A 12,012-nucleotide genomic window follows, 5' to 3' on the forward strand; every position below is an offset into this window, starting at 1 on the left:
CAACAGGTAACTAAGCAACTTCATATTGGAAACGTAATGGAGAATCTACCACCTTCCAAAGCAGTCTGTTCTACTGACGGGTAAGTTGAAGTTCTTCCTAAATTTTAGTCAAATTCCCCCTTCCTATCATTTGAACCTGTTTGTTTAGGTACTACCTTCTGGGGCAACAGAAAACAAATGTGCTCCATCATTTATATCTATCTTCAGTGATTCAAGGTAGCATTCACATTGCCTCTTTTCCATGCTAAAAATACTTAGCACCTTCAACCTTTAGATGTAGGGCTTGATCCCAAGGCCCCTTACTATCTTTGTCACCCTGCGCCAGACGCAATCCAGTTTTTCTTCTCCCCAAATGTACATGGTTATTCTTTTTTACATGGAGAGAACATTTTTGGCATGAAGAAAGCATTCAATCCTGAGCGCCTCCATCTGAGTCTGTAGCACTACAGCTCAGTCTCCAGTTTTGCCGCCTCCATGAGAAACAGGCCTCAATGCAAGCACTTATTCTAAGCTCTTCCTCTCTGAAATCAGAAACGCTACATGAATTGATGCAAAGCCTTGGATATCTCAAATTGTGATATGACTGACATATTATATACAGATTAAAATAAGCATTCACAAAATACTGCAAAAGGAACACAAAGTCCAACTGTAGTACAGTGCCTGCAAAACAGAGTCCCCATGAGTTCACCGGACAACTGCATTTGGCATCACAAATCAATGTGTCTAAGGAAATGTGGAAATTAAAGTTCTGCTGTAGAAAACAAATGAGGGAGGAAAATAGGTGGACAGAAAGTTCCCACCCACACCTTTCAATTGTAAAGAATGTTTTTATGTTCCTTTTCAGGAATTTGGTTACAAAGGCAACTAACTGGTTGCCTCTCCCAGGCATGAAGCTGTTGTTTAAAAGATAAATGCTTGGCAACATGACATATGCAGAGCAGGGTGGCTAGGCCAGAAAGTAGGCCCTGGCTAAGTAGCTCTGCATGGGACTTGTCAATGGTATTTGGCCCAAACATGATATGCATCCAGCTCCATTACTCTAGACAAAATTTTCAGCCTGGGCTGGCCCCTTCCCCATTTGCACTATACAGATACAATAGGTCAGCATGGAGATTTTCGCAGCATTGCTTCCAGTTTAATGCTAAAGTGCCAAAGATAAGCGCAAACATCCAGTTACAACTGAAAGCAGCCTATTATGTGCATTTGGCTCCTAGATCTGCAATGGCAGGCTGCAATGTTGAGGGTGAGGGATATTAGGGAGTGTTTCTGATGCTCCTCTTGCCATGTGTGAGCTCCGTGAAGCTATATGCACAGGGCAGTTGCCCTATGCGGCAAACTGCTTTAGATACTGCTTCTCCTTGTGGGTTTATCCACATGCCATTGGCAAACACTGCTTGTGGTAGCAAAACCAACGCATGCTGCAGCCCAATGCAGAAGTCAGAGCATATAGGACTGCTCACATGAATACATGCAGCAAGTTTAGAGCATCATGCACGTGGCAGCTGTTGAAAAGCCACTCTTATGAGCCACAGATATTCACCAGCACACTGCATCTGATCCCAGAAATTGCATATAACCATTATGCCTGGTAGCCATTGACAAGGCTTTAACTCCATGAATTTGTCTAATCCCACCTAAAGCTGTATAAGCTACTGGCCATCACAACTCTTGGCAGCAAATTCCATAAATTCTGCACAGAACAAAGATTTTTTGGGGGAGGGGGGGTAGAAGAAGAGGAGTTTGGATTTGATATCCCGCTTTATCACTCCCCTAAGGAGTCTCAAAGCAGCTAACAATCTCCTTTCCCTTCCTCCCCCACAACAAACACTCTGAGGTGAGTGAGGCTGAGAGACTTCAGAGAAGTGTGAGTAGCCCAAGGTCACCCAGCAGCTGCATGTGGAGGAGCGGGAGACGCGAACCTGGTTCACCAGATTACAAGTCCACCACTCTTAACCACTACGCCACACTGGCTCTAGTGTCCGGAATTTTCTAAGAGTTTCATTGAATGCCTCCAAATTCTAGTGTCATGAAGGAGAAACACTTCTTTATCCAGGTTCTCCACACATGCATCAGTTTAGAAGCCTTGTGCATGAAATAAACGTCTTTAGATAAGAACAAAAATGGCACCTGGTCTAGCAAGAGAGATATACACACAGTATCAGCCTATCCCATGCATTGCTCATGGCAATGCTCATCTGGATGTGTGTCCCCATTCACAATATTTATCCAGCCCCAATTAATTGGCTAGTTCATCTTTGATGCGGCTGTTGTTGTAGGGAATTAGTAGCCTATGATTATTAGATCTTGTCGTACAGTATAAGTTAAAAGTAACTTGTATCTCCCAAATGAATTGTCACAATGTGAGCAACTATGTTCAGCTGATTACATTATTTTTTTTGGAGGGGGGATGTCACAAGCTCGGTATACAGGTTAAAATAAAAAAGAAATACAGTGGTACCTCTGGATGCGAACGGGTCATTTTGAGCGTCTGCACATGTGGCAAAACCCGGAAGTAACGTGTTCCGTTCTGCGGAGTGCAACCTGAAAACGCTCAACCTGAAGCAACTTCAACCCGAGGTATGACTGTACTGAAGTACACATCAATCCTACACACTGATTTGAAGGACTAGAGCAGGAATGCTCGAAATGGACTTTGGACATGCCTGGACTAGAGAACATGCCTGAATGGACCCACAGTGTAATACAGAAAACCTTTTAACTTGTTACATGGTTGTAATTTTTCAAAGACCTATATACAGGGTCCTGTGGGTTCCACAATTGTGTGATCATATTTTAATAATAATAATAATAATAATAATAATAATAATAATAATTTGGCAGCTGTTACAGATGCCCTCATTGCAGTCAGAACTTGGCACAATATGCATTACTTGCATAAATGTATTTTAGTCACAGAATTGAGCTTCTTCTCCTTAAAAGAATATGCATTCCTTTAAAGAAGAATCTGCCCTTTATTCTGTGGAAATTATTGTGTGGAATTCATAAGGCCCAGCTTACATGGTTCACATGCTAAACAATCATCCTATTTTGAGTATGTGGCCCATTAAGTATAGCAGTGACTGTACACATCAATATAAGCATTTTACATTCTTACAAATTATTTCTTTTAAAGGAAATAAAAATCTCAGAGCTCAGTAACAAAGCCACACACTAGCAAGTTTGGGCTGCGTTTGAGACACCTTGAAGCAACCAGGTACAGGTTTTGTTACATTTTAAAAGTGTTATATGGGGAAAGCTAGTTTTAAGTGCAAACAAAATAAGGAATTGGTGACGGTGCAACTCATCATCACTTAATGCAACTCAGTTACTGAATATTTTCATCTGAACCCCATCTTAACCTGTGCTCCAACAACTACTGATTCCGTACTCTAGACACAAAAAAAGCTTTGCAAGATATTTGGGACACAGGATAATGCCTATTGTGCAACATAGGTGTGTCTGATTGGCCACAAAAAACAAAATGGTAGCTCACATTCATTTACATGGGAGTTTGCACAGGAGACAGTAACATGAGTAACACAGATGTAATGTATTGATAATGGTGGTGCTCTCCAAGGTCTCTCAAGACTTCACCGATCCATTCAAATAAATCCTTGTCTTGTGCATTCGTCACACAGGATTAAAAGGCTCCTTTACTCAGTCAATTTCAGAGTATTTAGGACTCAGAGCATTTGAAGATCAGACCTTGTGCCTGGGATACATGGTTGGTGCAAAAGGCTCAGACACAGGCAAGGCATCACTAATGTGACTCTTCTAGTAAGGCATGTGTGAGCTGCTCTGAATTATTTGATAAACCCAGATCAAATTCATTAACAGAACCAGAAATGGTCTCCAGGGCTATCATTTTTGTACAGCAAGAACATTTTCTTGTGCCTGTATCACACTTTCCGTTTTATGAGTTGTAAGGCAAAAATAAGGGAAACATGCTAACCCTTCATCTACATCGAAACAACACTGATTTGCTTCTCAGGAGAGGTTCTATATGCACAAAAGCAAGCCCGATTCCATTTGCTCTGGCCTTAAGAGCGTATGAAAAGCCCGGCTGGATCAGACCAAAGGCCTATCTAGACCAGCATTTCCAGAGGCCAACCTAATGCCTACAGAAAGCCTGCAAGCATAAATCACCCTCTCCTTATACGTTCAAGCCAACAGGATCCAATCAAAAATATAATAGTTGACTCTGTGTGCGCGCACCGAAGCGCATCTTGAGAAAACAACCCCACAAGGGAGGCTCCAGACAATAATCGGAGGAGGAGGAGAATGTGCTGTGCTCTAATGTAAATAGTGCTAGAAAAATAACATGGTTATCTGGACTTCTCATTTTGATGCTGGCATCTAGGAATTGGGACTATTTTGCAGCCTCGTTCACTTATACTGGGGAAAGGATAGCAATGAAAGAGTTGTTGGGAAAAGGCACCACTCTCTACTATATAACACATCTACATCATAGTGAGTACACTGTAATCAGGAAATGTAGAATAAAACACAGTATGCGCTTCTGAGGACATACTGCCAAAAGGGGAGATTCCTTTTTTATACTGCAGGAAACATCCCAGCTTGAAGACAACAGAGCAAGTGGTTGTCATCCACAAAGGCTATTTTGAAACCACACATCTAAACGGCTATTCTCATAGCAACTTATGGAGTTCAGGTTACTGTCTCAAATGATTCTTATACTGTAATAGTTTCCAAAACAGAAAAAGCTACTGTTGGTAGAGTCCATTTCATTGTCATTCGCATTAAGGTTATATATTGGAAAGCTTCCTGACATGACAGTCCCATTTTTGCATTTATGGTTCCACTGGCTCATGCAGTAGGATACACAGGAAAGAGGATCGCAAGGAAGGAACCATAGTTTAAAAGCAATACTAGGATACCCCAGTGATACAGGAGGAAAAGCTGAAACAATAATGCTATGTTAAAGTGGGGGGAAGCAAACCTCAAAATACTGACCAACACGTTGCTTTTGGAAATGTTCCCAATATAAAATTCAAGTCACCCAGTTCAGATAAAACCGTTTATCCTCTGTTAACCTCCACTCTAGCTCAGGGATCATTGCTGGCTTCTTTTCGGGTCTTATGCTTACAAACAACACAGGCTCAGCTTCCCCAAAGAACTGCAAATAGAATTTCTTCTATTAAACACAGGACTCTGCTAACAACTGAGATGTGTCTGAGAAATGAAGAGCTTTGCAACGAAGACAGGCACCTGCAATAACCAAATACCATTTTGCATATGCCACCAAGCAGCTTCTGGGGCTAGAAATGAGAGCGTGCGACAAATACTTGCATAGCAATAGCAGGAACACTGGAAGTATGGAAACCCCCAACACTGATTATGCGTTTTTATATAGATTTACAAACATGATTTGCAGGATGAGTGGGGTAAACATATCATGCTGACAGAGGTGTGTGTCACATGCTAACACTGAAGAGATAGCTATTGCCGGAAGGAAAATTCTGACATACTCCAAAGTCCAACATATTAAAAAGCCCAACTAGTTGACAAAGGAAGCGCTGCCTCCGTCTAGTGCAGTCAAGGACCATCTCCTGTGGCATTTTCTTAGAAAGCTGCCTGGGGTAGTAGCGCTGCAGCTCGTCTCTGATGAATGGCTTCTGCCTGTTCAGTCAATTCTGGTGCCTCTGGGAGTGTGGCACAGGCGGGCCTGGGTCTGAAGTATCTATGTGGATGGATAAAGCTGCTGGAACATCACAATAAAAAAGGAAGAGAAATACAATGAGCAGGAACATCAAAGCAAGGTGCAATTTGCACATCAAATGTTAGGTGCCAAGCCCCACCGTATGCTTCCACTGCCATGACTGCCTATCCTATTCGTTTACTTTCAGCCAGGTTTACAGGGCTCTAAAAGACTAGAATACTATGTAGATTCCAAGCATTGTTTCATTTGTTCATTATTTGCATTTCAAAACGCTATGTAGAAAGCCACACCCTCTGCCAATAAATGCCTGGCTCACAGCCAGCGTGTTGCTGAGGTGGGAAGGGGCGGTCAGTCACAATAAAAACACAAAAACATCATCAATGCACCCTCCTCTTTATGCAGACTGCAGGGTGCCACGGGGGTGGGCAGAAAGGGAGAACAGTGCCAATTTAAAGCATGATATGGATAACTCCAGAGCTTCTGAAAACCATTCCTGGTTTCAGCACTAGAGAGCTCCCAGCAGTTAAGACTTTCTTTTGCTCTAACCCAGGAATGGGGAACCCATGGCTCTCCTGATGTTCTTGGACTACAGCTCACATGAGTCCCAGTCAGCATAGCCATTGGTCGGGGATGATGGGAATTGTAGTCCAGCAACATCCAGATACTCACCTCTGCTCTTAGCTGTGGAAGTGACCTGACAAAATAAATAGTCCCTGTTCTGTGTTTAATATACTCAAGGTTGTGTTTATTCTGCGTCAAACGGAAATTTGAATTCTCTGCCCAAACAGCCAAAATTCTGTGATCAGGCTTGGACAAATTTGCATCTACTTGCTTGCTTTTGATTTTCTATTCTGCTTCTAAAGACCCATGTTTCATAGAATACATGATCTGCCACAAATATGCAGTCGGCAGAAAGAAATAACGCATTTTTCCTTGTGGAAAAAGGGAAGCAACAACTTTAGGGATAAAGGTGGGAACCTGTCTAAGCACCATTTTAAACTCGTCAGAAATGCAGCCAAACTCTCCTGCTAAAAGAGAAATCAGCCTTGCACAAAAGAAAATGGATGACGTTCACTTGATTGTCACTGAAGCAGCTTGAGCACACCTTGCAGTGTCTACCCACGCTGCAGGAAAGCGGTGGAAAGAAAACTAGCAATGCTTTTATTCGTCCCATTGAAGTGACTGAAATAAATTGAGCAAGAATATGTTGCCTAAAAGGCCACTAATGAAACCACCTCCTCCTTGAAGACAGCTGGACCATGAGCAAATGCAAGGCCAGCTGTAAGAGGGTCCAAATGCAGCTCACATTCTTAAAAGCTAAGGGGAACTGTGAGGCTATGAGACATGCCTAAAACAAGGGAACATAAAACTGTTTCTCAGGTAGATTTGGGAGGTATTTTGAGGGGGGGGTGGTCTCCAAGTCTAGTTAAGAATCAAATTCTAATAAGCCTGCTATAATACCCTATTAAGCCTGCGTAATATCCTAGGCCTCAACCACTGCCCAGCAATAGAGCAGGTAGAACGTTACCATACTTTCAATTGAGGACTATTTGTGGCATCTGACCCACACACACAACTGCCCCAAGAGCATGTGGAACTGCAAAAGCCCTTGTGCAAGTGTGACTTAGGGTCTCCATGGTGGAATGGCAACAGTGGTGTATATAATTACCCCATTTTTAGGGATGGCAGCTGCTCTAGAAGCGTGGGGTGGTCACATAGGGTTCTCATGTGTGAACCGTTTCTTAGGGATTGCCAAGGAATTGTAGTTACAGATTCACCCAGAGTAAGTGGGCATGACCTTGTACAGGTGCCATTAAATATATATTAGGTTAAAAGAAAAAACAACCCTCCAGATTGCAGCTTCCGTTGCCACCACTGGATGCATCTTAAGTGGCCTGACTATCATCATCTAAATTCAGTCAAATTCAACAAAACTTTCTGTAGGTGGGGAGGGGGAGGGGTCTACGACAAAGGAAGATTTGTTGCTGCATGTTTAAGAAAGAAGCTAAATTCATCACAATGACAGGGGAGAGTGTTGGCAGAGATTTGAGCTATTTATTCTTTTAGGAAAATCCTATAAAGAATGACATGAGGAAGCCTCTATCTGCAGTCTTGTTCATCACGGTGGTGAGGAGTCCGATAACAGATGTATGCAGTAGCGTGATTTAGTGCCGGGAGCTGGCCCCTGATGTGTATTAATACAGCGGCAAAGCGGAACGAGCCTCTCTTCATCACTCATCTCTATAAAAGAGGTGGAATCCGAGATGGCCCGATGTTAGGCAGAGCAAGCCCATTTGTTCTGCTGACTGATGGAGCCAGCTCAGGCTGTGTCCTTCACCTCTCTGGGGCACACGGGTTGCATAAAAGGAGTTCACTGAAGCAGGACCTGGTCAACAAGTGAGATGAGAGCTGTTGGGCTCAGCCAGAGATCTGTTTCGGAGGCATGGTCTAGTCCAAATGGGGCATCCTTGCTTGTACAACCCCCCTCGTTCTCAGGCCTGGGCCTGAATGGTGACTCACACCAATCTTTCACTGCCAACACAAAAAGTCGTCACGTGAAGCTAGAGCTACAGTGAAAGAAAATTGAGTCCAACAAGCTAGTCAGAGAGGAAATGTCCAAATCAGTGCTGACTGAAAGCATGCCAGGGGGAGAAGAAGCTTTGGCCAGAGATGTGCATGCCCCATGTATCACACAAAAACACAGAAAGATATCTTGCTTCCTTGGAATACTGGCTCTCATCTCTCCCCTCATGTTCTTTTCTAATAAAGAAGAGGGCCATTTCTAGCTCAGCTGACTGTAAATAGAGGTGGCCAATCTGTGAGCTTCCACACACTGTTGGGCTCAAACTCCCATCGTATGCGACCATTAACCATGCTGGCTGGAGGGAAGAGATACACACAGGCAGCCTATATGTCTCTTTCTCTCCACCCTACACTGTGACAATGTCCTCTATCTGAAAGCCCTGGGTTGCTCTGGGTGGATCTGAGCTGACCTGGGATAATCCAGAGATGCCTCAACCCAATCTAGCTAAATCCCAGGTTGCCCCAAATTGATCTAATTCAGTTCAGGATCCAGTTGCATCCAGTGCACAAACCTGGTTTCAAATTGTTTTGTCTTATGATAACAGTGTATTGTTCATACTTTGTACGTCCTTAGGACTGAAAAAAGGCACGATAAAACCATCAATCTAATTCAAGCCACTTGCCAGCTTGCCTGAGGCCATGTCTTTTGCCAGGCACAAGCAAACTCAGCCCTCCAGATGTTTTGGGACTACAATTCCCATCATCCCTGACCACTGGTCCTGCTAGCTAGGGATGATGTAGTCCCAAAACATCTGGAGGGCCGAGTTTGCCTATGACTGTCTTTGGCCCTCAGTGTGGTCCCTTCTTAACACTACCTACCCTGATGCTGGTGCACAGGGGTTTGGCTGTGCTGAGCTTCGGAAAAGACAAAATCAGTTTGCAGCGCTTCTGCCTGCTCCAAAGCTCAGCACAACATGCAACACAAATCCAGAGTTCTCTAGCACACACAGAGAATTTCAGCGAGTGCAACCACAATATATGGCTGGCTAGTAAGTCCATATAAAATTTAAGGACCCCTATATTAAAAGAAACCTAGAAAACTAAAAAAGGTGCTAGAGAAATTGAGACAGATAGCATTAGAGCACACCAGGGGCTACCTTTTTTGCCTTCTCAGAGAGAATGATTTTCACAAAAAGGAACAACACAGAAGGAATATTTAATATTGCAATAGCTGTCTGCTCCAGATAATTTGTACGTAATTTGTTCCAAAAAATACAGCAGATAGCAACTGAGTAGTCGCTATCTAATCCTGCATTTATTCCAACTATCACTGCACTTCAGGTTTCTTAGTGCAAGACAGGATCCATAAAACCTTCCTGAGACAACTGCTATGGACAATTGTTTAGCAATACTCTTCTCATTCCACTCACTGCCTCACCGACTGCTCCTCCTCTTTGCTATTCTTTAAGAACTGTGTGCACATTCACATATGCAGAGAGATCCATGAGTAGACATTTTGCTTGTGCCAGGACACAAGGTGCACATGCAGCTCTGTGTTTCAACAGTTCGTCGCCTCTCTACATATACAACTGCATCATCTGCTGCCTGAGGCAGTCACCTCACTGTAGTTAATTGTAGGGCCAGCCCTATGGTAGATATGCATTGCAAGATTACTACGACCACCCACACCAACATTTTCTTTTGTTACTTGAGCCTGTAGGAGTAGTACAAGGGTAGTAGATCTGCCTGCATGTGCATTTAGAGTGGAGGAAGCATGCCTGAACAGAACACACACAAAGCTGTGTAGAGACCGGAAGCATCAAGGGGCAAAAGATATGGGGGGAAAAACATTAAGACTGGCAGTGAAGAAGGCAGCAGTGCTGGCAAACCAAGGAGCTGGTTCTATTTAATTAATCCTTATTAGCTGATTAATTGCTACCTCATTCTGTCCAAGCATTTCCTAATCAATGGGAGTTCACTTTTTTTGTTAAAATTAATGCTTTTTCTTTAGGGACCAGGTGAAGATATTTCTCTATAACCAGGCCTTAAGCTGATGAATATTCTATGGCCTTTTAAATGTGTTTAGGGAGGCGGGATTATTGGTTTGCTTTTGTTTTATTATGCATTTTGTGTTCTCATTTTGTATTTTTAAGTTGTGAACAGCGCTGTAATCTTTGGATGAAGGGTGGTATATTATTATTATTATTATTATTATTATTATTATTATTATTATTATTATTATTATTATATTGGATTATTCTTATGTGTGGGTGGCCTTCAATCCAATAACCTACATTTTCTTGGGATACCAGCATACTCCTCTCTCATCCAGAAATGTTGTTTCTTCTGCTTTAAGAAAATAAAGCATACTCTCAAAGCACAAAACGGTGTCTCTCAATGAGTAAGATGCTCTTTAGGCAAAGTACCAAGAGATTGGCACAAGGGAGAAGCCAGCATCCATGCCCTATTTCCTTTAAGCTTTCCAAACACTTCACTACTAGTAGTTGGACTGTGTCAACCAGACTTTGCAACTGCTGGCCTCCAGATAGTTTGGACTACAATTCCCATCAACTTTAGGCGGCACAGCCGCAGGTCACTAGGTTGGAAAAGGCTGGGGTAAACTCTCTGCTTTTTTAAAAAACAGTGATGTTAATGTGCAAAGGCAGGCCAAGTTCTGCAAACTAAATTACATGAGCTAAATTAACATGCATATACTTGGTTGCTTGACCAATTCTGCCTCTGCTAGCCACAGAAGGCAGAAGAGCAAGGAAATATTATTAAGCCCTACTCCTGGCCATCAGGAGCTGAGTGCCCTCAATGCCTTTTGATTATTATTTTCTAAATATTTTTACTAAACTTTTTAACAGCAAGCAAACTGCAGCAAAGCTGCCTTTTGATGATTCATCAGGCATTATCCAGGCATTTCCCAACTGACTGCCACAGTCACAAGGAGTAGAAAATGAACTTTCTGCATCCAATAGTAAATGTGGCATTTCTGCAATGCAAGTGATACAACCCTGCCCTGGGAAGCCTCCGTATCTCACAGGGGAACAGCTGAAAGGGCAGATCTTTCTTAAAATTCAGGTGTTTTCCTGCTCCTTCAAAGCAGTAGCCCCCTAAATCATTAACTATTTATACTGAGGTTTAGCCAATTTACCTGAAGTTGGGCTGGAAAGGGAGGCTGTTGCCATTACAGGCTTCCTCTTCCTCTTTATGTCCCTTGAACATGGGGGTCCAAGATGTATATTGGTCTGCCTAAAAAGGAAGAAATAAAGTATAATGATTTAAAAATTAAGGCAACAAACACCATCTTGACAGTCCCTTTATTTATTATTTATTTTTTAAGTACCAATTGCAGGGCCACCACAAAGAAGGACTTGTTTCATGCACTCACAAACCTCACTGATTTCACTGGCAGGAACATAAAGCAGGACACCATACACAGATCTTAAGGTTGATCTGCAGAGGTGGAAACTCCCAACTGCAGGTGAAGTTTCACTCTCTTGTCTAATAAGCATTAGGTTGGAACACTAGAATCATCATATTTAGGCTGGCAATAGAGCTCCCTCCACTCCCCCAGAAAAGTGAGCCTTGTTTTCCCCTATGCATAATGCAAACAAGATGGAACTAGGCATCTCAAGGAATCCTCTACAGTACCTTGTTTTGAGTCCAGGATCCGTTCCGGAGCCCCGGACGCTCCATGAAAAGGATGCTTGACAAAGTGCCGCTCTGCGCATGCGCGAAGAGCGATTTAGCACTTCTGCACATGCACGAGTGGCAAACCCAGAAGTAACCCATTACAGTAC

At 42.8% G+C, this 12,012-nt stretch overlaps 1 protein-coding gene across 7 annotated transcripts in view; it reads right to left on the reverse strand.

Annotated features, from left to right (window-relative positions):
- Positions 1–5,353: 5,353 nt before the first annotated feature.
- The window catches only part of GPATCH2L (G-patch domain containing 2 like), a 30,032-nt gene continuing 23,373 nt past the window's right edge, over positions 5,354–12,012 (reverse strand). For 4 of the 7 annotated variants that reach the window (XR_014222170.1, XM_082233703.1, XM_082233700.1 and 1 more), the window contains 2 exons: positions 11,364–11,461; positions 5,354–5,725 (listed from right to left, as the gene is read on the reverse strand). Coding sequence is in view for 5 of the 7 variants with exons in the window: in XM_082233703.1 (XP_082089829.1) it covers positions 5,652–5,725; positions 11,364–11,461 (172 nt within the window). In the remaining 2 variants the exon portion in view is untranslated. Of the gene's footprint in view, positions 5,726–7,679; positions 7,925–11,363; positions 11,462–12,012 lie in introns of those variants that run through there. The other 3 variants (XR_014222169.1, XM_082233702.1, XM_082233704.1) reach the window with 2 other exon arrangements.

Source organism: Podarcis vaucheri, assembly GCF_965113315.1.
Source record: "Podarcis vaucheri genome assembly, chromosome: 1".
In the NCBI taxonomy this organism is placed as follows: Eukaryota; Metazoa; Chordata; class Lepidosauria; order Squamata; family Lacertidae; genus Podarcis; species Podarcis vaucheri.